Below are 25,113 nucleotides of genomic sequence, written 5' to 3'. Positions count from 1 at the left end.
CCGTGCCAGGCACGGCCCCGGCCGGTGACTCAGCAGCTCCCGCCCGCGTGTCCCCCCTGCCACCGTGTGTCCCCTCCCTGTCCCCGTGTGTCCCCTCTGTCACAGTGTGTCCCCTCCCTGCCCCCGTGTGTCCCCTCTGTCACAGTGTGTACGCCCCCATCCCCGCGTGCCCCCCTGTGTCTCCCCGTCCCTGTGTGTCCCCCCTGTCCCCGTCAGATGTGACCCCCCCCCCCCCCGTCAGACACCCCCAGCCAGCCCCGGCCCTGTCCCCGCCCCCCGGGGACAATCCCGGGACAATCCCGGGATAATCGGGAATCAGGGCCGGTGGCTCCTGGTGCCGATCCCGGCTCAGACCGGCGGCCCCGGGCACAGCGCTGGGGACAGCCACGTGCCACTGATGGCACTGAGCCCACTGCCACCCACGCGCTGCCACCCCACCCTGATGCCACCCAGCCCCATGTCACCCATTCCCAATGTCACCTGTCCCGGCTGTCACCCAGCCCCAATGTCACCCAGCAATGTCACCCAGCAATGTCACCCAGCCCCAATGTCACTCAACCCCAATGCCAACTGCCATGGATGTCACTTGGCTCCCATGTCACCTGGCACCAGTGTCACTGAGCCCCAATGTCACCCAGTCCCAATGTCACCTGGCCATGATGCCACCCAGCCTGGATGTCACCTGGTCCCAATGACACCTGGCACTGATGGCAACCCTCCCCAATGCCACGTGTCTCCAATGCCACCCACCCCCACTGACCCCAAAGTCCCCGACAACACCCATCCCCAATGTCACGTCCCAAATGACACAATGTCCCATCCCGTGTCACCCACCCCAATGCCACCCGTCCCCAATGCCACCACGCCCAGCCGCCATCCCTGTACAGCTGTGGGTTTATTTGAGCCGTGGGTGACAGGGAGCAGCGGTCACACGGGGACACGGGGGCCTCACTGTGCCCACGGTGACCTGGTGACGTGGGCACGGTGGCCCGGTGACGTGGGCACGGTGTCCTGGTGACGTGGCCACCCCGCTGCGGTGACGCTGCCACCGGGGCTCGGCCGCGGGGCCCCCTCGGCGCGGTGACCGCTCGCGCTGGCACAGGGCTGTGGCCCTGAGGAGGTGCTGAGGCCACAGGGCGGGCTAGCTGGCCGTGTCACCGGCCGTGTCACTGGCCAGGGCCTTGGCCACCTTGTCCTTCAGGTAGGCCACGCGCTGCCGCTCCAGCTTCAGCTCCAGGAACTCGTAGTGGGGCACCTGCAGGGGACAGCGACGTGGCAGCGGCCACGGGGTCCCAGCTGGGTCCCCTCCTGTCCTGCCCGTGCCATGGCACCCGCCCGGGAGGGTCTCAGCGCCCATCTGGGGTCCCAGTGCCCCTCTGGGACGTGCCACCACCCCCAGTGTGACAGTGGCAGTGACACCGAGAGCAGGGCAGACAGTGACCCCGGGGTGACACGTGGCTGTCACACTCCCCCCGGGCTATAATCACCCCGGGGTTAATCCGGGCTGACCCCACAGGATCAGCTGCTGTGTCACCTCCCTGTCACCCCTGTCCCCCCCAGCACCTGGCAGGTGGCCGGGGGGATCACGGTGGCTCATCCCTGCTGAGCCCCAGCCCGGGGGCAGCTGGCAGCCCCCAGGGGTGGCAGGGCCCCATCCCCACGGTGCCAGCTGTGCCAGGGGGACAATGGCACACGGCTGGTGTCACCAGGGTGGCCACGGGCACAGGTGAGGCCACACCTGGGTCCGGGGTCACCTCACGGGACGGGGGCTGGGCTCTGCTCCTGGCACGGAGCTCAGGTGGCAGCTGGGGGACGTTTTGGGGACGTTTTGGGAATGTTTTGGGGACGTTTTGGGGACGTTTTGGGAATGTTTTGGGGACGTTTTGGGGACGTTTTGGGAATGTTTCCCCTGGAAGGGGCTGGGAGGGCTCGAGGGCCAGGCGGATGTGTCACCTGGGGCAGGGCCAGGGGTGGCAATGGCAGTGCTGGGCACATGGAGGCGCTGCCAGGGTGCCCGGGGTGTCCCCCAGGCCATGTCCCTTCTCACACAGGCACAAGGTGTCCCCAGCCATGTCCCCAGCCATGTCACACGGGTCCCAGGTGTCCCCAGTGTGTCCCCAGCCCCTGTCACACAGGTTCCAGGTGTCCCCAGCGTGTCCCCAGCCCCTGTCACACAGATCCCAGGTGTCCCCAGTGTGTCCCCAGCCGTGTCACACAGGTCCCAGGTGTCCCCAGCCCCTGTCACACAGGTCCCGGTGTCCCCCGCGTGTCCCCAGCCCGTGTCACACAGGTCCCAGGTGTCCCCAGCCCCTGTCACACAGGTCCCAGGTGTCCCCAGCTGTGTCCCCAGCCCCTGTCACACAGATCCCAGGTGTCCCCAGTGTGTCCCCAGCCCGTCACACAGATCCCAGGTGTCCCCAGCGTGTCCCCAGCCCATGTCACACAGGTCCCAGGTGTCCCCGGCCCCTGTCACACAGGTCCCAGGTGTCCCCAGCTGTGTCCCCAGCCCCTGTCACACAGATCCCAGGTGTCCCCAGTGTGTCCCCAGCCCCTGTCACACAGGTCCCGGTGTCCCCCGCGTGTCCCTCACCTCGGCCAGCAGGAAGCCCGCGGCTCTCAGGTGCCTGCGGGCCATGGAGCCCCGGCCCAGCAGCTCCCGGCCCCGCGAGCTGAACTGGGGCAGCTCCCAGCGCAGCACGGCCACCCTGGGGACAGGGACGGGGACACTGAGCACCCCGAGCCAGAGCTGGCCCTCAGCTGTGCCCCTGCCATCGCCTCCTGCCCGTGTCCCCTCCCTGTCCCCTCCCGCCGCCTCTTCTTCCCCTTCCTGTTCTCCCTCCTCTTCCTCCCCTCCTCTTCCTCCCCTCCTGTCCCCCCTCCCTCGGGAGCCCCTCCTGTCCCCACGCACCTCCTGGCCCCGGGTGGCAGTGGCTTTGTCCCCTCGGAGTGGGACAAGTGGGGGGCACTGAAGTCCCTCACGGGCAGAGGTTTGTTGTCACCGTCCAGCACGGCCTCGGCGTCTGCAGGGACACAGGGGACACAGGGGACAGGGACTCAGAACCACCCTGCGGCTCTGCTGGCCCCCGGGCAGGGCAGTGTCCGTGGGGCCCGCCGCCCCGGGTCCCACGGGAGGGGACAGGGGACACTGGGACACGGAGTTGCTGTGGCAGCCGGTGGCCGGTCCCCGACACTGCGGGACAGGGACCGAATTTGACTGGGCTGCAGGAGGGTGCCAGGGGTGGCACAGAGCCAGGAGGGCTGCAGGGGACAGGGGAAAGTGACAGGGTTGGAGGGTGACAGGGCTGGGGGGACTGGGGTCACAGGGGAAGGCAGCAGGGGTGGGGGTGCCCAGGGTGGGTGGCAGTGCTGAGAGGTGGCACTGGAAGGTGCCAGGCAGGTGGCAGTGCTGAGGGGTGTCACTGCAGGGTGCCCAGGGTGGGTGGCAGTGCTGAGGGGTGTCACTGCAGAGTGCCCAGGGGGCTGCCAGGCCCCGGGGGTGTCACTGCAGGGTGCCCAGGGTGGGTGCCAGCCCCGGGGTGTCACTGCAGGGTGCCCAGGGGGCTGCCAGGCCCTGGGGGTGTCACTGCAGGGTGCCCAGGGTGGGTGGCAGTGCTGAGGGGTGTCACTGCAGGGTGCCCAGGGTGGGTGGCAGTGCTGAGGGGTGTCACTGCAGGGTGCCCAGGGCGGGTGGCAGTGCTGAGGGGTGTCACTGCAGGATACCCAGGCGGGTGCCAGCCCCGTGGGTGTCACTGCAGGTGCCCAGGCGGGTGGCAGTGCTGAGGGGTGTCACTGCAGGTGCCCAGGGTGGGTGGCAGTGCTGAGGGGTGTCACTGCAGGTGCCCAGGCGGGTGCCAGGGCCCAGGGGTGTCACTGCAGGCGCCCAGGCGGGTGCCAGCCCCGGGGTGGCAGCGGTGGCACTCACCGATGTCCCAGCCGTACACTGTGCTCACGTTGTACCTCACGAGCTCGGGGCCCCCCAGCGCCCCCGGCAGCGCCTCCCGCAGCCCCCGCTGCAGGGGGGTGGCCTTGTCCCTGTCCCTGCCGCCGTCCCCGTGCCCCCCCAGCTCCTCGGGGGGCAGGAAGGGCCCCTCGTAGCCCGGGGCCTCCAGCCTGGCCGTGGCATTGATGTGCAGCAGCTTCAGCCACGAGCTCTGTGCCCGCGGGGAGCTGTCACCTGCGGGGCGGGGACACGCTCAGGGGACACCCGGGCCACGGGGATGGCACAGGTGACAACGGGAACGTTCCCCAGGGCCCTGCAGCCCCAGGCTGGGTGTGCCAGCTGGCACTGGGGTTGTGCCAGGCCGGGCAGGGCTCAGATGGCACCAAGGACCAGGGGAACGGTGCCAGGGGGTGCCCAGGTGGCATCTGGGGAATCCCTGGAATCCCTTTGCCTCCTGGGAAGGGCTGTGACACCTGGGACACAGCCTGTACCCCCAGGTGAACCCAGCCCCCCAGAAGCCCCCCAGAAGCCCCCAAGCCCCTGAGAAGCCCCCAGCCCCCTAGAAGCCCCCAGCCCCCTGCGTTCCCAGATGAACTCAGCCCCCGAGCCCCCAAGAAGTCCCCCAGCCCCCCAGAAGCCCCCCAGTCCCCCAGAAGCCCCCCAGCAGCCCCCAGCCCCAGGCATTCCCAGGTGTACACAGCCCCTGAGAAGCCCCCAGCCCCCAGAAGCCCCCAGCCCCTGGCGTGCCCAGGCTCCGTGTCTCCAGTGGTGTTGGCCCCCCGGGTCCCACAGGAGGGGACACGGGGCTCGTGGCCACGGAGGTCACTGTGGCAGCCGGTGGCCGGTCCCCGCCATGGGGGGGCAGGGACCGAATTTGACTGGGCTGCAGTGCCAGCTGCACCTGGGGACAGGTGACACCCCGCATCTCCTGTGCAGCCGTGGGCCCCAGCATAGGGCAGGCCACCCCCCTGTGCCAGGCCCACCCCGCTGTGCCAGGCCCACCCCTCCATGCCAGGCTCACCCCCCTGTGCCAGGCCACCCCCCTGTGCCAGGCCCACCCCTCCGTGCCAGGCTCACCCCCCTGTGCCAGGCCCACCCCTCCATGCCAGGCTCACCCCTCTGTGCCAGGCTCACCCCTCCATGCCAGGCTCACCCCCCTGTGCCAGGCCACCCCCCTGTGCCAGGCCCACCCCTCCGTGCCAGGCTCACCTCGCAGCCGTGCCAGGAAGGCGGGGCACAGCACGTGGCTGAGGTGGGGCGCGCGGGGCTGCTGCAGGACGCACAGGGACCACACCACGTCTGTCAGCAGGTGCACGTCCAGCTGCTGCTCCTGGCCCTGCAGCCGCTCGTGGACCTGCGCGGGGACACGGGCACACGGAGCACCACGGCCGTGCCCCCTGCCCGGGGGCTCAGCCCCCCCACAGCCCTCCCACGGGAACACGCCAGGGAATGTCACCCGTGCTGTGGGACAGGTGACAGCTCGGGGGTCACCTGGAGGGGCCCAGCCTCTCCCAGTGCCAGCAGCAGGAGCTGGAGGGTTTGGGACACAGGGAGTGCCCCAATGGGAACACGGAGTTTGGGAGGCTCTGGGGAGGGGTCTGCAGCTGGGGGGTCCCTGAGGTCCCTCCCTGTCGGAACCCAGAGCACCTCTCTGCATGCCCTGGATGTCTCAGAGCCCTGGCAGAAGCCAAAGACACCTGAACGTGAGGAAATGAGAGAATTTCAGGCCTGAATGGTGAGGGGATGACATTCACTTGATAAAACCTGAATAATAATGCACTGTACAGGGGGGCTTTGAACCTTGTACAGGGGGGTTTGGAATTCTGTACATGGGGGTCGGGAGTCCCAAGATGGAGGGATTTGGGTGTGCCCTGTCCTTCTTCTCTCTTCTCCTTGACATCCATGTTCAGGATGATGTTGGCACGTGTGGATTGGTTCATGGTGAAAGTGCACTTGCCAACAAGGGTGAAAAGTATTGGAAATTGAAGGTAAATATCTTATACGTAGTTTTCACTATAAAAGACACAACCGCCACATGGGCGGGGGAGAGTGCCCTTGGCTGTCTGCTGATCAGACCTCGGCTGGACAGACAGAAAACTTTGTAGATAAGGAACAATAAACTCAACTGAAGACCAAAAGCAAGAGTCCAGACTCCTTCTTCAAAGCACAGCCTGCCCAGAACCAGCTTTTCCCGTGCTGGGCAGAGACAAGTGACAGCCGACCCCGGCACGTGCCCACCCCGAGCAGGACCCCCGGGCCTCACCATGGAGAAGAACTCCTCGCTGGAGCTGGGCTGGAAGTTGAGGCGGGCGAAGGACACGAGGACCCCGCAGAGCTGGGGGAGGGACAGGCCCTGCGTGTTGTCCAGGCAGTACTGCAGGGAAAAGGGGAGCGTGGGGCTGAGCACAGCGGGGACAGCGGGGACACGCCAGCCAGAGACACCTCCCGGGGGAACCAGAGTGGGGGGCTTGGGACCCGCTCCAGGGACGAGGGCAAGCTCTGGAATGCCCCGGAGAGGATGGGGAGGGGCAGGGGGATGAGCATGGCAGGAGCTGGGGCAGAAGCTGGGAGAGGAGCAGCAAGGAAAGGCCTGGAAACATCAGCAGGGACCGTGCTGGGTGGGACAGCAGGGCTGGGGCATCCTGGGATGGTATCCAGCCACAAGGACAGGCCTGGAATGTCCCAGCCTGCGTGGGGACGTGCGTGGAGGTGAACTGGGACAGGACTGGGACAGGACTGGGACAGGACTGGGACAGAACCGGGACAGGACCGGGACAGAACTGGGACAGGACTGGGACAGAACTGGGACAGGACTGGGACAGGACTGGGACAGAACTGGGACAGGACTGGGACAGAACTGGGACAGGACTGGGACAGAACTGGGACAGAACCGGGACAGAACTAGCACCAGCAGGCACAGCTGAGGGTCTGCACGGAGCCAAACCCAGCGGGAAACGACCCCTGCCTCCCACAGGGAACGGTGACACCGCTTGGACAGGGAGGGGCCCTCACTGCCACCGCTCCCAGGTGACAACACCCCGCACAGGTGCGTGTCCCCCCCTCCCCCGGGCAGGTGAGGGCCCCCTGGTGCCCCAGGCCTCACCTGAGCCATGGCCTCGGCCAGGGGCCGGCTGAGCCAGCGCAGGCTGGCGAAGGAGCGGGCGCAGCGCAGCAGCTGCGGCGGGCTCAGGCTGCACAGCTGCGGCTGCAGCTCCAGGGCCAGGCGGTGCAGCACCTGCGGCTGCTGGAAGCTCAGCTTGCCTGGGCAAGGGGGGCAGCTCAGCACAGGGGGCTCCCGGCACCCCTGTCCTGAGCCCCCCAGCTGGGGGACAGCTGGGAACAGTCACCCCGAGAGGAGAGGCTCCAGGGACACCTCAGAGCCCCCCCAGGGCCCCAAGGGGCTGCAGGGGAGCTGGGGAGGGACACCCAGGGTGAGGGATGGCCTCACGCTGAGCTCCCAGGGGTTGGGGACACCTGCAGTGACAGGACACCTAGAACGGTGACCTGGGTTCACACCTGGAGCACAGAGCTGACCCACAACACCCAGCCCTGTTCCCTGCCAGCTCTGGGATAAACCCTGGGGACAGCTGCTCGGGCCACCTGCATCCCCTGACCCCCCCTGGCTGGGCAGGACAGCTTTGGGACCCCTCACAGCCCTTTGGGACCCCTCACAGCCCTTTGGGACCCCTCACAGCCCACCTGCATTCCCTGACCCACAGCCAGCCCAGGTAACCCCCAGCCCAGGACAGTGGCACAGCAGCAGGCGTGTCCCCAGCCCCAGGACAGTGACACAGCTGGCGTGTCCCCAGCCCCAGGACAGTGACACGGCAGGTGTGTCCCCAGCCCAGGACAGTGGCACAGCAGCAGGCGTGTCCCCAGCCCCAGGACAGTGGCACAGCAGGCGTGTCCCCAGCCCCAGGACAGTGACACGGCAGGTGTGTCCCCAGCCCAGGACAGTGGCACAGCAGCAGGCGTGTCCCCAGCCCCAGGACAGTGACACAGCTGGCGTGTCCCCAGCCCTGCAGTGGCACGGCAGGCGTGTCCCCAGCCCCAGGACAGTGACACAGCAGCAGGCGTGTCCCCAGCCCTGCAGTGGCACAGCTGGCGTGTCCCCAGCCCCAGGACAGTGGCACGGCTGGCGTGTCCCCAGTCCCAGGACAGTGGCACAGCTGGCGTGTCCCCAGTCCCAGGACAGTGGCACAGCAGCCGTGTCCCCAGCCCCGCAGCGGCCCTGGCACTCACTGAAGGCGAAGAGCAGGTCGGTGAGCACGGGCAGGGGCAGCTCAGCAGGTTTCTGCAGCAGGTGGTAGGACAGGGCCCGCAGCAGGGGCACGCAGCGGCGCTGCTGCAGCGCCAGCGCCAGCGCCACGCGGCGCAGCTCGTCAGGGTCAAAGTGCTCCGCCAGCTCCAGAGCCTGTGACAGGACAGGTGACACGGGACAGGTGAGACAGGGACAGGTGAGACAGGGACATACTGCTCTGCCAGCTCCAGAGCCTGCGGGACGGGACAGGTGACACGGGACAGGTGAGACAGGGACAGGTGACACAGGGACACAGGGACAAACTGCTCTGCCAGCTCCAGAGCCTGCGGGGCAGGACAGGTGACACAGGACAAGTGACACAGAGACAGGTGACACAGGGACAAACTATTCTGCCAGCTGCAGAGCCTGGCAGGGACAGGGACAGGTGAGACAGGACAGGTGGAGCAGAGACAGAACTGCTTGGCCAGCTCCAGTGCCTGGCAAGGACAGGAAAAGGGAGACAGGGGACAGGTGAGACAGGGACAGGTGGACACGTGGGAGAGGGCAGACAGAGGACAGGCAGTGCAGGTGCCCCAGGTGGCACTGCAGAGCCCAGCTGACCCCGCCCAGCCCAGCCCAGCCCGGGTCCCCCCAGCGCCACACCCCGTGCCCCACCTTGTCCTCCAGGCGCTCCATCAGGGCGGGGGACAGGTGTCCCACCTTGGCCATGAGCGTCACCACGGGGCGCGGCCCGTCCAGCTCGGTCCAGCGCAGCTCCAGCTTGCGCAGCACCTCGGGCAGCAGCGGCCCCGGGGCGGCCTGGCCCGCCTGCTGCTCGGCCAGCTGCACCAGCTGCCGCAGGGGCAGGCGCCGCAGCCGCCACAGCACCTCCTGCTCCACCGAGCGCACCTGGCGCCCGCCCCGCGCCAGCCCCAGCGCCGGCAGGCTGCGCAGCAGCTGCAGCAGCGCCGAGTTCCACACCTGAGACATCTGCGGGGACAGGGACACGGGGACATGAGTGACACGGGGACAGGTCTGACACCAGCTGTGTTCTACACCTGCGACATCTGCGGGGACAGGGACAGGGACATCAGTGACACGGGGACAGCAGGGCCGAGTTCCACACCCGCGACATCTGCGGGGACAGGGACAGGGACATGAGTGACATGGGGATAGCAGGGCCATGTTCCACACCTGGGACATCTGCGGGGACAGGGACAGGGACATGAGTGACATGGGGATAGCAGGGCCATGTTCCACACCTGGGACATCTGCGGGGACAGGGACAGGGACATGAGTGACATGGGGATAGCAGGGCCATGTTCCACACCTGGGACATCTGCGGGGACAGGGACAGGGACATGAGTGACATGGGGATAGCAGGGCCATGTTCCACACCTGAGACATCTGCGGGGACATGAGGGACACAGGGACAGGTGTGACACCAGCTGTGTTCCACACCTAAGACATCTGCAGGGACAAGGACATGGGAACAGGTGTGACATGGGGACAGGTGTGACATGGGGACAGGTGTGACACAGAGAGTGTTCCACACCTGCAACATCTGCAGGGGACAGGTATGACACAGGAACACAAGTGACACAGGGCCAGGTGTGACACAGGGCCATGAGTGACACAGAGCCAGGTGTGACACAGGGCCACCAGCCGTGTTCCACCCCCAGGAGCTCTGCCACAGGGACAGGGGTGGGGCAGACGTGTGACAGGGGCACCACTGTGGGTTTGGGGCTCTGCTCCTCTACCCGTGCCACCTCCCCAGGGGTGCCCTGAGCCCCTGGAGTGACCCGGGCACTGCCAGCCTGTGCCACCTCCCAGGTGTGCCCTGAGCACCCAGGTACAGAGCAGGGCACAGCAGCCACTGCAGCTGTCCCCAGCACTCCCAGCAGTGTCCCCAGCACTGCCAGTGCAGGTGGCTCCCCCTGTCCCCCCTGTCCCTGTGTCCCCTGTCCCTGTCCCCTGTCCCGTACCTGCCCGTCGAGGGTCCCCAGCAGCTGCAGGAAGCGGGGGGTCCCTGTGTCCCCTGTCCCTGTGTCCCCTGTCCCTGTGTCCCCTGTCCCTGTCCCCCCTGTCCCGTACCTGCCCGTCGAGGGTCCCCAGCAGCTGCAGGAAGCGGGGGTCCCCGCGCAGGCCCTGCGTGTCCAGGCGCTGCTGGGCGCTCAGCCGTGCCAGGCGGGCGATGGCCAGCGCTGCCAGGTTGCTGCTCAGGGCGGCACCGCCGCTCAGCTGCAGCAGCTCCTGCGCGCTGCCGGCGCCGCGGATCAGCTCCCGCAGCTGCTGCTCCTCCGCGTCCGCCCACGCCCGCGCCCGCGGCTCCTCCTCATCCGCCTGCGCCCGCGGCTCCTCGGTGCCCGGCCATACCCGGGGCTCCTCGGTGCCCGGCCGTGCCCGCGGCTCCTCGGCGGGGCGGGCAGGCCCGGTGCGCAGCGCGGGCGCCGGCAGCGCCGGCAGCAGGCGGCGGCAGCGGCGCAGCAGGTGCGCGGCCATGGCGGCTCAGCGCCGCATCCCGGGACCTGCGGGGCCGGGCGATGCAGCGGGCACCGGCACTGCCCCCCGGTGTGCCCCGGGTGCCCCCTGCAGCCCCGGCCCGCTCCCCGGTGCTGCCCCCGGCCCGCTCCCCCAGCCCCGGCTCTGATCCCGGTCCCGTTCCCATCCCCGATCCCAATCCCGACCCCATCCCTGACCTCTGGCCCAGTCCCGCTGCCATCCCTGGTCCCGATCCCGTTCCCGACCCGGTCGCATTCCCATCCCAGTCCCATCCCCGATCCCGTTTCTGTTCCCACCCCCGATTCCGGTTCAATCCCCATTCCCGTTCCCGATCCTGTTCCTGTTCCCGTCCCCAGTCCCGGTCCCGCTCCTGATCCCATTTCCCAGTCCCGATCCCGAGCCCATTCCCATTCCAGGCCCCATTCCCATTCCTGTTCCCAATCCCATTCCCCGTTTCTCGTCCCCGTTTCCCGATCCCAGTCCCTGTTCCCGATCCCGTTCCCCGTTCCTTGTCCCATTCCCATTCCCGTCTCCGATCCCGTTTCCCATTCCCATTCCCCATTCCCGTTTCCCGCTCCCGTTCCCCGTTCCCCACTCCCATCCCCCATTCCTGTTCCTTGTCCCATTCCCATTCCCGTCTGCGATCCCATTTCCCATTCCCATTCCCATTCCCCATTCCCGTTTCCCGCTCCCATTCCCCATTCCCATTCCAGTCCCCGATCCCGTTCCCGTTCCCATTTCCCATTCCCATTCCAGTCCCCGTTCCCCATTCCCGTTCCCATTCCCGGTCCCATTTCCCATTCCCATTCCAGTCCCCGTTCCCATTCCCGTTCCCGTTCCCGTACCCCATTCCCGTTCCCATTCCCCATTCCCGTTCCCATTCCCCATTCCCGTTCCCGTTCCCGGTCCCATTTCCCATTCCCGTTCCCCATTCCCGCTCCCATTCCCTGTTCCCGTTCCCCATTCCCATCCCCCATTCCCGTTCTCATTCCCGTTCCCATTCCCGGTCCCGTTCCTGGTCCCGTTCCCGTTCCCATTCCCGTTTCCCGGTCCCGTTTCCCGGTTCCCATTCCCCGTTCCGGTCCCGTTCCCATTCCCATTTCCCGTCCCCGTTCCCATTCCCGTTCCCGTTCCCATTCCCCATTCCCATTCCAGTCCCCATTCCCGTTCCCCATTCCCGTTTCCCGTTCCCATTCCCATTCCTCAGTCCCCATTCCCCGTTCCCCTTCCCATTCCTATTCCCGTTTCCCGTTCCCATTCCCATTCCTCAGTCCCCATTCCCCGTTCCCCTTCCCATTCCTATTCCCGTTTCCGTCCCTGTTCCCATTCCCCATTCCCCGTTCCCATCCCCGTTCCCATTCCCCGTTCCCGTCCCCGTTCCCCGTTCCCCGTTCCCGTCCCCGTTCCCCGTTCCCCATTTCCCATTCCCATTCCCGTTCCCATTCCCGATTCCCATTCCCGTTCCCGTTCCCATTCCCGTTCCCATTCCCGATTCCCATTCCCGTTCCCATTCCCCGTTCCCGTCCCCGTTCCCCGTTCCCCATTTCCCATTCCCGTTCCCGTTCCCATTCCCGTTCCCGTTCCCATTCCCCATTCCCATTCCCGTCCCCGTTCCCGTTCCCATTCCCGTTCCCGTTCCCATTCCCGTCCCCGTTCCCGTTCCCATTCCCCATTCCCGTTCCCATTCCCGTTCCCGTTCCCCATTCCCCATTCCCGGTCCCGGCCCTCTCTGACCTCTCCCGCCCAGCCCCATGCACGGGCCGCCACCGAGGCGCGCGGTTACGACGTCACCGCGCCGCGCCCGCTCGCTATTGGCCTCTCGGCTGCGTCATCACGCGGCGCCGGCGCCTTTTCCGTGACGGGGCGGGAGCGCGGCCGCCATCGGCGGGGGAGCCCCGGGGGAGCCCGGAGTGTCCGACCCCGGAATGACCCCCGAGTGTCCCCCGAGTGTCCCCGGAGTGTCCATCCCGCGGTGTCCCCGAGTACCGGACGGGCCGGACCCGCCCGCCCGCCTCTCTGTGGGGCGCCCTCGTGTGGCGGCGGGGCAAACTGCAGCCACGGCCCCCGGAGACCCCCAGTCCGTCCCAGTCCATCCCAGTGCCCCCTTCGGAGACTCCCAGTCCATCCCAGTCCATCCCAGTTCATCCCAGTCCATCCCAGTGCGCCCTTCGGAGATCATCGGTTCATCCCAGTTCATCCCAGTGCCCCCCCGTAGTCCCCGGTGCCCCCCAGTGCCCCCCCCAGAGATGCCCAGTTCATCCCCGTGCCCCCCAGTGCCCTGGCCCATTGATCCCCAGTTCATCCCAGTGCCCTTCCGAGTCCCCCAGTTCATCCCAGTGGCCCCCCCCCCAGTTCATCCCAGTTCATCCCAGTGCCCCCCAGTGCCCCCCCGGAGACTCCCAGTTCATTCCAGTTCATCCCAGTGCCTCCCCCCAGTTCATCCTAGTGCCCCCCAGTGCCTTGGCCCATTGATCCCCAGTCCATCCCAGTGCCCCCCAGTGCCCCCCCAGGAGATCCCCCAGTCCATCCCAGTTCACCCCAGTGCCCCCCCGGAAGCCCCCAGTCCACCCCAGTCCATCCCAGTGCCCCCGGTGTCCCCGTTCGCGGTGCCCCGGTGCGGTTCCGGTGGGCGATCAATAATCGATCAGGGAACTCCGTGGGTTCTCTCTCCTTTATTGCCGCCCCCGGGATCCTCGCTGGGGAGGGGGCGCTGCCCGGGGGTCTCCTCAGCGCCGGCTGAAGTCCCCGCCTGCGGGACGGGAGGGTCCGGCTGTCCCCGAGCCCCGCGACCCCCGGGACACCCCCGGGACCCCCCGGGACACCCGGGACACCCCCGGGACACCCGGGACCCCCCGGGACACCCCCGGGACCCCCGGGACACCCGGGACACCCCCGGGACACCCGGGACCCCCGGGACACCCCGGGACACCCGGGACACCCCCGGGACACCCCCGGGACACCCCGGGACACCCGGGACACCCCCGGGACACCCCCGGGACACCCCCGGGACCCCCGGGACAGCCCGCCGAGCCCCGGCAGGAACCCCCGAGCCCCGGAGCCCCCAGGATCCCCCCATTCCTCCCGAATCCCGGCAGGTTCCCCCCAGCCCCGGATCCCCGGCAGGTTTCCCCCCGCTCCCCCCGGACCCCCTCAGGACCCCCGGCAGGATCCCGCAGCCCCCCGGAGCCCCGGCGGGATCCCGCAGCCCCGCACCCCGGCAGGGCTCGCAGCGGCAGCGGGCGATGCGGGGCAGCAGCGCGGGCCGGGGGCGGCCCCGCGGGCACGGCAGGAGCAGGGCCCGCACGGGCCGGGCCGGGTCCAGCCGGTAACTGCAGCACTCGCACAGCGACCGCACGAACGGCTCCTGCGGACAGCGGGTCACGGCGGCGGGGGCAGCCCGGGAGACCGGGACAACCGGACACACCGGGGAGACCGGGGACAACCGGACACACCGGGGAGACCGGGGACAACCGGACAGCCCCGGAAAGCCCCGGACACACTGGGCACCGAACAGCCCCGAGAGCCGGGAGAGACCAAACAGCCCCGGGAGACCGGGGAGAACCGGACACCGGAGAGCCCGGAGAGACCGGGGAGAACCGGGGAGAACAGGACACCAGACAGCTCCGAGAGACCGGGGAGACCGGGGATAACCGAACACTGGAGAGCCCGGGGAGACCGGGGAGAACCGGACACCGGGGAGACCAGAGAGACCGGGGAGAACCGGACAGCCCCGGACAGCCCCGGACAGCCCCGGGCACCCGGGATACCGGACACCGGACAGCCCCGGACAGCCCCGGAGGGCCCCGGACACACCGGACACACCGGACAGCCCCGGAGAGCCCCGGGCCGTGCAGCGGCGGCGCCGCGGGCAGCAGGCGGGGCCGGGGTCCCCCCGCGCCCCCCGTACCTGCGCGCTGACGGCGGTGCGGGAGCGGCACGCCCCGGCGCAGTAGGACACACGGACGCCCCCGCAGCACACACGCGCCCTTGGCGATGGTCCGCAGCGCCGTGAGGAGCCGGCACGGCCCGGGGGGCTCCTCTGCACCGGGGGGGACACGGCGTCACCGGGGCGGCTGCCGGGCCGCCCCTCCCCGGGCCCCGGTGCGGGGTCTCACCTGGCCACTCGTCCCGGCACACGGGGCAGCAGCTCCCGGGCTCCCGCACCGGCTCCGCGCCCTGCGGGGACCCCCAGGCTCAGCCCCTGCCCGCGGGGACCCCCCCGAGCCCCCCGGAGCCCCCCGAGCCCGCACCTCGGGGCAGGTGAGTGCGGGGGCAGGAGGTGGCGCAGGTGACGCGTCCCTCGGAGCAGCGACAGGTCCCGCACGGCTCCTGCCACTCGCTGCCGGCCTGCGGGGACCCCGAGCACCGCTCAGGGACCCCCGCACGGTCACGGACCCCCCCCCTCCCGCGCCCCCCGCCCTGCTCACCGCTCGCAGCGCCCCGCCGTGCCGGCAGCCGCAGCCCGCCGCGCTCACGCAGTGCCCGGAGCCGTTCCGGTACCGGCCCGGGGCGCAGGCGCAGCGCGGGGGCGGCCCGGGGGTCCCGGGGGTCGTGGGGGCCGCGGGGATCCCGGGGGAGCTGGAGCTGCCCGGAGTCCCGGGGGTCCCGGAGGTTCCGAGGGTCCCGGGGGTCCCGGAGGTTCCGAGGGTCGCGGGGGTCGCGGGGGTCCCCCCGCAGGTCCCGGGGGGGCTCCGCCAGGTCCCGGCAGCTGCGCTCGCAGGCGGGGCCGGGGTCCAGCCACACCTCGCCCGGGGGGCAGCTTGGGGCCACCGGGAACGGCGCTGGGAACGCACCGGGAACGGGAACGGCACCGGGACACCGGGAATGGCACCGGGAACGGCACCGGGAACGGCACCCACCGCGCTGACCCCCGGCCCTCCCTCCTCCCATCGCCCCGGCCCTCCGCCCACCAGCCTCCATCCCTCCTTCCCTGTCCCACCCCTCCATCCCTCCGTTCCCCTCTCCTGTTCTCCCCCGCTCCGCTCCCCGCTCCCTCCCCCGTTCCCTCCATGCCTCCTTTTCACCGCCGCCCCCCGTGTCCCCCGGTGTCCCCGTTGTCCCCCGGTGTCCCCGCTCTCACCGGGGCACGCCTGGGCGTTACACGCCGCCGTCTCCTCCTCGGGGCTCTCCCCGCAGCGCGGCCCCGGCCCGGGGCCCTCCCGGCACTGCCGCTGCCGCCGCCGGGTGCCGCCGCCGCAGCTGCGGGAGCAGCGCGACCAGGGGGGACCAGGGGGACACGGCGGGGGACACGGCGGGGGACACGGCGGGGGACACGGCGGGCTCGGGAGAGACGGGGAACGGGGCGGGGACAGGGGGCGAGGGGGACGGGGGGGACACGGAGGACGCAGGGGACAGGGGGGACACGGGGGACAGGGAGGGCAAGGAGGACCAGGGGCCCGTGGGGACGGCGGGTGTCGCGGGCCCCGGGGAGGGACACGGCAGCTCTGGGCAGGTCAGGGTCCCGTTCTCGCAGGTGCTGCACCGGGGGTGACACGCGTGTCACCGTCACCGCGCGTGGGGCCCTGCCGCGTGGCACCGCCACCGTGCTCGTCCCGCCAGCACCGTGCCCGTGCCAGTCCCACTGTCACTGTACCCGTCCCACCCTGTCACCGTGCCAGTCCCGGTGCCACCACCGTGTCCATCCCACCTTGTCCCCCGTGCTTGTCCTAGTCCCACTGTCCCCACTGTCCATCCCACCCTGTCCCCTGTGCCCATCCCACCCTGTCCCCCGTATCTGCCCCACTGCCACCGCCCCAGTCCCACTGTCACCATGCCCGTCCCACTGTCCCCATCCCAGTCCCACTGCCACCGCCCCCAGTCCCACTGTCACCATGCCCGTCCCACTGTCCCCGTCCCAGTCCCACTATCACTGTGCCTGTCCCACTGTCCCCGTGCCAGTTCCGCTGCCACCACCGTGTCTGTTCCACCCTGTGCCCCATGCCCGTCCCAGTCCCACTGTCCCCGTGTCCATCCCACCCTGTTCCCTGTGCCCGTCCCACCCTGTCCCCCGTATCCGTCCCACTGTCCCCGTCCCAGTCCCACTGTCACCATGCCTGTCCCACTGTCCCCGTGCCAGTCCCGCTGCCACCACCGTGCCTGCCCACCCCCCGCCCCGTGCCGTCCCCCCGTGTGTGTCCCTCCGTGTCCCCCGTGTGTGTCCCCGAGTGACGGTGCCATCCCCGCCGCGTCCCCAGCCGTGCCCGTCCCGCCGTGTCCCCCGCGCTGTCACGCACCACTCGTGGCACCCGACGCGGGTCCGTGTCCCCGGGGCCACCCCGCTGTCCCCGCTGTCCCCGCTGTCCCCGCTGTCCCCGCCGGGGGTGGCGCAGCGGCAGCGGCTCAGGGGCACGCAGCGCCCCGTCCTGCAGCAGCTGCCCGGGGGGGCAGCGGCAGCCTGGGGGCACGGGGGGCTCGGTGGGCGCCGGGGCAGCGGGGGGCGCGGGCGGGGGGCGGCGGGGGGGCGTACCTGGCTCGCAGGGCCCCTGCAGACACTGCACCGGCGCCCAGGTGTCCGCGCAGCTCCGGGGGCAGCGCCCGGCGCACGGGCTGCGCCGCCGGCCGCCCCCGCCGCACCCGGGATCTGGGGGGGCACCGAGCCCTGAGCACCCCGGGGGGGTCGCGGCGGTTCGGGGGGCTCGGGGGGGGCAGCGCGGGGGTTACCGGGCAGGCGCTGGAGCTGCAGCTCTCGCTCTGCGTGCGGACCCCCCGCGCACGCCCGCCCGGGGGGCTCGGGGCTCACGGGGTGCCGGTGGCGCAGGCGGGACCCCCCCCGCGCAGGGGTCTCCGCAGGGCCCCCACGGCCCCCAGGGGCTCCAGACGCACGGCTCTGGGGGGGAACGGGGGGGCACATGGGTCACCGGGACCCTCAGGACGCCCCCTCATCCCCCCGACCCCTCCAGCCCCCCCGATGCCCTGTGAGACCCCCCCCAATCCCCCCCCCCCCCCGGACCCCCATACCGGCGGCGCACGGCGTGTCCCAGCACTCGGGTCCCTCGGGGGTGCAGGTGCTGCGGGGGGGACACAGGCGGTGGGCGGGGGGCGCTCGTGGCCGCCCCGGCCCCCCCGGCCCCCCCACTCACCACTGCCGGCACGGGCCGGGGCTCCAGCGCTCGCCCAGGGCCCGCTCGCCCCCCGCCCAGGGGCACAGGGGGGGGGCACGGCGCCTCCTCGCAGCCCCGAGCCTGCTCCTGGGGGGGCCCGCAGGGTGCCCCCCCCGCCCTCGGGGGGCACGGGAGTCCTGGGGGGCGGGGAGGGTGGTCACACGGGGCATCGACCCGGCTGGCACCACCGGTGTCCCCGCAGCCCCCCCGGTGTCGGGTTTGGTGTCCCCCCCCCCCAGCGCCAGGTGCGTCCCCACCGTGACGTGGCCCCCCCGTGGTCCCGTGTGCCCCCCAGGGTCGTGGCCCCCCCAAGATACACCCGGCTCCCCCCCAAGTTCTGTGCCCCCACAGTGCCGTGTGCCTCCAAGGTGCCGTGCCCCCCCTACCAGCCCCCGTGTCCCCCCGTGTCCCCCCCCACCCCCGTGTCCCCCCCGTGTCCCCCCCTGTCCCCCCGTGTCCCTCCCGTGTTCCCCCGTGTACCCCGTGTCCCCCCCACCCCCGTGTCCTCCCGTGTCCCCCCTGTGTCCCCCCTGTCCCCCCGTGTCTCCCCAGCCCCCGTGTCCCCCCCGTGTCCCCCCTGTTCTCCAGTGTCCCTCCCGTGTCCCCCCGTGTCCCCCGTGTCCCCCCCTCACCTGTACCGCTCCTGCCGCCCCCCCCCGCAGGTGACGCTGCAGGGTCCCCACTGGCTCCAGCGGCTCCAGGCGCACGGGGGGGGTCCCGGGGGGGGTCCCGGGGGTGGCGGTGGGGGGCGGACACCCCCCGGGCACGCAGCGCAGCCGCCCCCCCGCGCAGGTGCAGTTGCGGCAGCCCCGGGGGTGGCCGCCCCCCCCCGGCACCCAGAGGTGCCCCCCCGCGTCCAGGCAGGCGCAGCGGGCGGGGGGCACGCAGCCCCCGTCCTGCTCCAGGGTCCCTGGGGACACGGACGGGCTCAGGGGGCTGCCCCGGGGGTCCCGCGGGGTCCGGGGGGCGGGGGGCTCACCGGGGGGGCAGCGGCAGCCGGGCTGGCAGGGGGCCCCCCCCGCGCAGGACGCCCCCTCCTGCAGGTCCCGGCAGCTCCGCGGGCACCGCGTGGCGCAGGGGGACACGGCCTGCCCGGGGGGGCACCGCGGGCCTGGGGGGGCACCGTCAGCGCCGCGACACCCGCAGGGACCCCCCCCGAGCCCCCCAGGGCACCCCCAGCCTCCCGCAGCCCCCCCGCAGCTGCTCCCCAGTGCAGACCCCCCGGCCGCCCCCCCAGACTCGCCCGGTGCCCCCCGGTGCCCCCCGTACCGCAGGGCCGGGGGTTGCAGACGCGCAGCTCGTGCCCCCCCCCCGGGGCAGGGGCTGCCCCCGTTTTTGGGGGGGGGTCGGGAGCAGGAGCGGCTCCGCACGGAGCGGCCCCCCCCGCACGTGACGTCACAGCGCGACCAGGGACCCCACGGGGACCACGCGCCGTTCACTGCGGGGGGGGGGGGGACAGGGGGTGACCCCCGGCACCCCCCGGATCCGCTCTGAGACCCCCGAGCCCCTCACTCCCAGCCCCCCAATCCCCCTGAGCCTCCCGGTTCTCACAACCCCCCCAGCCCCACAGTTCCCCTTCAGCCCCCCCCCTCCAAAGCCCCCCCAGCCCCCCCAAGCCCCTGATCCCACCACAGCCCCCCCGAGCCCCCCAACATCCCCGCAGGGCCCAGCTCCCCCCTCCCCCCTTCCCAATACCCCCTCAGTGTGTCCCCCCAGCCCCCCGATCCCCCCCAGCTCCCCCGATAACTCCAGCCCCCCAATCCCCCCCAGCCCCCCGGTACTCCCCCGATATCCCCCCCAGCCCCCAATCCCCCCCGCACCCCGACACGCCGTCACCCCGCACGGCCGGCGCTGCTCGTGCCCCCCCAGGATCTGGGGGCACCAGGGCTCCCCGGGCCCGGGGGGGGCGAAGGCGCGGAGCCGCCGCTGCTGCCCCCCCCCCGCAGGGCCGCGAGCACGACCCCCAGCGCCCCCAGGGGCTCCACCGGCACGGGCAGGGGGGCGTCACGCAGGGGGGGGGCTGGGGGAACCAGCGTCAGCGGGAACCCCACAGCGCCCCGGAACCGCCCGCAGCCCCCCAAAACACCCCACAGCCTCCCCAAACCCCCCCACAGCCCCCCAGAACAGCCCACAGCCCCCGAAAACACCCCACAGCCTCCCCAAACCCCCCACAGCGCCCCGGAACCGCCCGCAGCCCCCCAGAACCGCCCACAGCCCCCCAAAACACCCCACAGCCCCCCAGAACCGCCCACAGCCCCCCAAAACACCCCACAGCACCCCAAAGCACCCCACAGCACCCCAGAACCGCCCACAGCCCCCCCAAACCTCCCACAGCCCCCCAGAACCGCCCACAGCCCCCCAAAACACCCCACAGCCCCCCAGAACCGCCCGCAGCCCCCCAGAACCCCCACAGCACCCCAAACCACCCACTGCCCCCCAAACCTCCCGCAGCCCCCCAGAACCTCCCGCAGGGGGCAGAGACCCTCCGGACCCCCCGCAGCGAGCAGGACCCCAGAGCCCCCCCAACCTCTGTACCCTCTGCAGGGACCCCAAAGCCCCCCAAGAACCCTCAGGATCCTCGGGACCCCCAACCCCCGATGGCTCCCGTAGCACCCCCCACAGCCCCAAACCCTGGCAGTGGGGCAGGTTGCAGGGGTGACCCCAAACCCCATAAACCCCAAACCCTGGCAGTGGGGCAGGCTGCAGGGATTACCCCAAACCCCAAACCCCGTACCCTGGCAGTGGGGCAGGTTGCAGGGGTGACCCCAAACCCCAAACCCCGTACCCTGGCAGTGGGGCAGGCTGCAGGGATTACCCCAAACCCCATAAACCCCAAACCCCGCACCCTGGCAGTGGGGCAGGCTGCAGGAATTACCCCAAACCCCATAAACCCCACAATCCCATACCCTGGCAGTGGGGCAGGCTGCAGGGATGACCCCAAACCCCATAAACCCCACAATCCCATACCCTGGCAGTGGGGCAGGTTGCAGGGCCGCCGCTCGCTGCTGCCCCCCGCCCCGCAGTTTCCCCCCGCGCAGCCCCGGCGGCGGCTCCGGCTCGCGGGGCGCTCGGGCCCGGTGCAGGTGCGGCTGCAGGGCCCCCCACGGCCCCCACGGCCCCCACGGCCCCCACGGACCACCGGGACCGCCGGGGACCCCCCGGCCTCCGCCTCGGCCCCTGCGGGGAGGGTCTGTCAGGGCCCTGGGGGCAGAGACCGGGGGGCGGCACGGGGGGGTGGGACCCTCACCGGGGGCTGTGGGGCCGAGATCCGCTGTGGGGCCGGGCTCCTCTGTGGGGCCGAGATCTGATATAGGGCCGAGATCTGATATAGGGCTAAGATCCGGTGTGGGGCTGAGATCCGCTGTGGGGCCGAGATCTGATATAGGGCTGAGATCTGATACGGGGCTAAGATCCGGTGTGGGGCTGAGATCCGATGATATGGGGCTGAGATCTGATATAGGGCTGAGATCCGGTGTGGGGCCGAGATCCGCTGTGGGGCCGGGCTCTGCTGTGGGGCACAAACAGCGGTGACAGCCCCGGGCCCGCCGGGACCCCTCAGTGGGGCCGGGACCCCTCAGTGGGGCCGCCGGGACCCCTCAGTGGGGCCGCACCCCGGTGTGGGGCGGGGGCCGCGGGCCGGGACCCACCGGCGCAGGGGGGGCTCGGGCAGCTCGGGGTGGCCGCGGGGGTCCCGTTGCAGGGGGGGTCCCCGGGGGGGCCGCAGCGCAGGCGGCCCCACAAGCACGAGCTGGGGGGCACAGGGGGCGTCAGGGGGGCACAGCCAGGGGGAGGGGAGGGGGCGCGGGGAGGTGGGGGAGGCCCCGGGACCCCTCCTCACCAGCGGGCGCAGCCCACGCGCAGGGTCCCGCCCGGCGGCAGCTCCGCGATCGGGGGGGGCCCCAGCGGGGGTCCCGGGGGGCTCCGGGCCGGGGGGGGTCCCGGGGGGGGTCCCGGGGGGGGTCCCGGGCGCGCCCCCCCCCCAGCAGCGCGGCCGGCACGGAGCAGGGGCACTGCTGGGGCTGAGCCGGGGGTGGGGGGCGCCCGGGGGGCACCCACAGACCCCAAACTACCGCAAACCACCCCAAGCACACAGCCAGGGACCCCAAACCACAGAGCCAGGGACCCCAAACCCCAAAGCACAGAGCCAGGGACCCCAAACCACAGAGCCAGAGACCCCAAACCCCAAAGCACAGAGCCAGGGACCCCAAACCACCCCAAGCACACAGCCAGGGACCCGCCAGGGACCCCAGACCACAGAGCCAGAGACCCCAAACCCCAAAGCACAGAGCCAGGGACCCCAAAACCCAAACCACAGAGCCAGGGACCCCAAACCCCAAAGCACAGAGCCAGAGACCCCAAACCACAGAGCCAGGGACCCCATGAACCCCTCCCCACTGCTCCGGCGGGCACCCACCACCCTGGGGGGCACCCACGGGCACCCACTACCACCCTGAAGCACCTTGGGGACCCTCCACTGCCCCAAGGGTCACTCACAGACAAGGGAACCCCTCCCCAGGCCCACCCAGGGACCCCCGACCCCGGGACCCCCCTGCCGGGGGAGCTCCCGTAGCCCCCGTGGCCCAGGGAACACCCCCCCCCCACCCCCAAGGCACCCCCACAAACGGGATCCCCCACCCCGGGACCCCCGACCACCCTGAGGGTCTCCCGTGGAGCTGTGGACCCCACCCTAAACCCCAAATCCCCCCCCACCCCCATCATTCCCACCCCAGGATTTGGGGGCAGCCCCCCGGGGGTCGCGCGGGGGTCTCACCTGCAGGCAGGTGCGGCGGTGCAGGAAGGTGCCGGGGGGGGCAGTGACAGCCCTCCTGGCACCCCCCCGCGCACCCCACGGCCCCCCCAAGGTGGGCGCAGCTCCGGGGACACCCCGAGCCCCCCCCGCACTCCCGGAAGGTCCGGCCCGGGGGGCACCCGGCCTCTGCACCCCCCGAAAAAACGCTCAGCGACTGGGGGGCTTCCCCCCCAAAAACACCCCTGAGCACCCCGGGGGCACCCGGCCTGTGCCCCCCAACACCCCCCCCGGCCCCATGGGGGTGTGGGGCACTGGGGGGCTGTGGGGCAGGGCTGGGGGGCTGTGGGGCACTGGGGGGCTGTGGGGTCAGTGGGCAGAGCTCTGGGGCACTGTGGGGCAGGGCTGTGGGGCAGGGCTGGGGGGCTCTGGGGGCTGTGGGGCAGGGCTGGGGGGCTCTGTGGGGCAGGGCTGGGGGGCTCTGTGGGGCAGGGCTGTGGGACTCTGGGGGGCTGTGGGGCAGGGCTGGGGGGCTCTGTGGGGCAGGGCTGGGGGGCTCTGGGGGCTGTGGGGCAGGGCTGGGGGGCACTGTGGGGTCTGTGGGGCTGTGGGGTCAGTGGGCAGAGCTCTGGGGCACTGTGGGGCAGAGCTGTGGGGCAGGACAGGGCAGGGCTGTGCTCGGGGGCTCTGGGTGACATCTCTGGGTGACAGTGTCTGGGTCGGGGTCCCTGTCTCGGTGTCCCCGTCGCGGTGTCCCCGTGGCGGTGTCCCTGTCGGTCTGTCCCTGTCCGTGTCCCTGTTGGGGTGTCCCTGTCGGTGTCCCTGTCTCGGTGTCCCCGTGGCGGTGTCCCTGTCGGTGTCCCTGTCTCGGTGTCCCCGTGGCGGTGTCCCTGTCGCACTCACCGCGGCACACGTGGCTGTGGCAGCTCTGGCTCTGCAGCGCCGGCCCCGGGCACGGGGGGGGTCCCGCAGCCCCGGCGGCGCCAGCGCTCGCCCCCCCCGCACGGAGCGCTGCAGCCGCCCCAGGGCCCCCACGGCGACCACCGGCCACGGGCGGCCACCGGCGACTCCGGGGACTCCGAGGGCTCGGGGGGCTCCAGGGGGCTCCGGGGGCTCCGGGGACTCCGGGGGCTCGGGGGGCTCCGGGGGCTCCGGGGACTCCAGGGGCTCGGGGAACTCCGGGGGCTCCGGGAGCTCCGGGAGCTCCGGGGGCTCGGGGGTCTCTGGGGGCTCCGGGGATTCCGGGGACTCTGGGGACCCCGGGGGCTCGGGGGTCTCCGGGGACTCCGAGGGCTCGGGGGGCTCGGGGGTCTCCGTGCCCCACGCCGGCTCCAGGGACCCCGGCTCCCAGGGCAGCTCCGTGCCCCACGCGGGCTCCAGCGCCCACGGTGACCCCGGGGACTCCGCGCTCTCTGTGCCCCCCGGTGGCCGTGGGGACCCCCGGGGCCAGGGCGCCTCGGTGGCCCCAGGTGGCGCCGCGCCGCCGGGCTCTGGGGACAGACGGACACGAGGGGCTGGAGGGGCCGCGGCGGCACCCGGGGGTCCCAGCTCCGCGGGTCGGGGGATCCTGGCACGTACCGGGTCCGCAGAGCTCGGGACAGCCCCGGACCTCCCGGGGGGGCCCGGTGCAGGGGGCACCGCCCGCCGCGGCCGCGGGGTTGGTGGGAGACCTGTGGGGAGTGGGGAGTGGGGCACGACCCCCGCTATGGGGCAGGACCCCCGCTATGGGGCAGATTCCCCCATTATGAGTAAGGTCCCCCCGTTATAGGTTAGGACCCCCCCGCTATGGATCAGACCCCCCCATTATGGGGTCAGACTCCCCCGTTATGGGTCAGGACCCCCCCCATTATGGGTCAGATTCCCCCATTATGAGTCAGACCCCCCCGTTATGGGGCAGGACCCCCCGTTATGGGTCAGACTCCCCCGTTATGGGTCAGGACCCCCCGTTATGAGTCAGGCCCCCCCGTTATGGGGCAGGACCCCCCGCCATGGGGCCGCCCCTCACCTGAAGCGCTGCCGGGTCCCGGTGCCGCAGTCACAGCGGGTCCAGGGGGTCCAGCGCGACCACCCGCAGGGTTCGGGGGGGCCCCCGACTGCCGGGGACCCCCATCACCCCCGCGGGGACCCCGCAGGCGCTGGGGGGAACAGGAGCGTCACTCCAATCCCGGGGAGCCCCCAGGAGCCCCCCAGTGCTCGGGGTCCCATGTCCTGGGGACCCCAAGCGCCAGGTTCGGGGCACAGCTGGCTTTGGGGTGCGGGAGGGGTTTGGGGTGCAGAGGTGTCCGGGGCGCGGCGGGGTTTTGGGGTACCTGGGCTCGATGCAGGCGCTCCCCTGCAGCACCAGCCCGGGCGGGCACCGGCAGCCTGGGGGTGGGGGGCGTTCGGGGGGGCTTCAGCCCCTGGACCCCTCCCGACGCCCCCTAAACCCCCCCCATCCCCACCCCCAGACTGCTCTGTGACCCCCCCCCCAAGTTCCCAAGCCCCCCCAAGTTCCCTCCCAGTCCCCCCAAGCCCCCCCAAGCCCCCTCCATGCCCTTCCAAGCTCCCAGGTCCCCCCAAGTTCCCCAAATCCCCCCCAAATCCC

At 71.5% G+C, this 25,113-nt stretch overlaps 2 protein-coding genes and 2 non-coding genes across 5 annotated transcripts in view; all 4 read right to left on the bottom strand.

Annotated features, from left to right (window-relative positions):
- Nucleotides 1-876: 876 nt before the first annotated feature.
- TBRG4 (transforming growth factor beta regulator 4) lies at nt 877-12,497 on the bottom strand. Of its 2 annotated transcripts, XM_064411658.1 has the most exons (11): nt 12,417-12,497; nt 10,275-10,708; nt 8,856-9,170; nt 8,183-8,354; nt 7,044-7,201; nt 6,204-6,314; nt 5,150-5,294; nt 3,923-4,174; nt 2,909-3,020; nt 2,591-2,705; nt 877-1,255 (listed from the first exon to the last, which is right to left on the bottom strand). In XM_064411658.1, exons 2-11 carry the CDS (start codon nt 10,680-10,682, stop codon nt 1,142-1,144), a joined length of 1,902 nt encoding a protein of 633 aa, XP_064267728.1. In that variant the 5' UTR covers nt 10,683-10,708; nt 12,417-12,497; the 3' UTR covers nt 877-1,141. The 2 variants fall into 2 exon arrangements, with proteins under 2 accessions (XP_064267728.1, XP_064267808.1); XM_064411738.1 differs by lacking the exon at nt 8,856-9,170.
- LOC135290402 (small nucleolar RNA SNORA5) lies at nt 3,094-3,224 on the bottom strand. Its single transcript, XR_010353181.1, has one exon. It is a non-coding gene; the product is annotated as a small nucleolar RNA SNORA5 (small nucleolar RNA).
- LOC135290396 (small nucleolar RNA SNORA5) lies at nt 4,704-4,828 on the bottom strand. Its single transcript, XR_010353176.1, has one exon. It is a non-coding gene; the product is annotated as a small nucleolar RNA SNORA5 (small nucleolar RNA).
- The window catches only part of LOC135286678 (SCO-spondin-like), a 31,491-nt gene continuing 18,868 nt past the window's right edge, over nt 12,491-25,113 (bottom strand). The window contains 31 exon segments of the mRNA XM_064399803.1: nt 12,491-12,731; nt 13,829-14,046; nt 14,590-14,721; nt 14,798-14,858; nt 14,933-15,029; nt 15,110-15,463; nt 15,763-16,124; nt 16,916-17,034; nt 17,036-17,076; nt 17,149-17,228; nt 17,275-17,420; nt 17,422-17,442; nt 17,444-17,508; nt 17,762-17,919; nt 18,415-18,490; nt 18,525-18,692; nt 18,762-18,893; nt 19,052-19,097; nt 19,099-19,220; nt 19,603-19,723; nt 19,725-19,802; nt 20,689-20,705; nt 20,750-20,882; nt 20,884-20,983; nt 21,430-21,530; nt 22,554-22,592; nt 22,594-22,746; nt 23,433-24,019; nt 24,108-24,199; nt 24,569-24,664; nt 24,839-24,893. Of these exon segments, the coding sequence (XP_064255873.1) occupies nt 12,491-12,731; nt 13,829-14,046; nt 14,590-14,721; nt 14,798-14,858; nt 14,933-15,029; nt 15,110-15,463; nt 15,763-16,124; nt 16,916-17,034; nt 17,036-17,076; nt 17,149-17,228; nt 17,275-17,420; nt 17,422-17,442; nt 17,444-17,508; nt 17,762-17,919; nt 18,415-18,490; nt 18,525-18,692; nt 18,762-18,893; nt 19,052-19,097; nt 19,099-19,220; nt 19,603-19,723; nt 19,725-19,802; nt 20,689-20,705; nt 20,750-20,882; nt 20,884-20,983; nt 21,430-21,530; nt 22,554-22,592; nt 22,594-22,746; nt 23,433-24,019; nt 24,108-24,199; nt 24,569-24,664; nt 24,839-24,893 (4,211 nt within the window).

Source organism: Passer domesticus, chromosome 1, assembly GCF_036417665.1.
Source record: "Passer domesticus isolate bPasDom1 chromosome 1, bPasDom1.hap1, whole genome shotgun sequence".
Classification (NCBI taxonomy): Eukaryota; Metazoa; Chordata; class Aves; order Passeriformes; family Passeridae; genus Passer; species Passer domesticus.
Note: the sequence above shows the minus strand (reverse complement) of the source record. Positions and strands in the feature narration are given on the sequence as shown.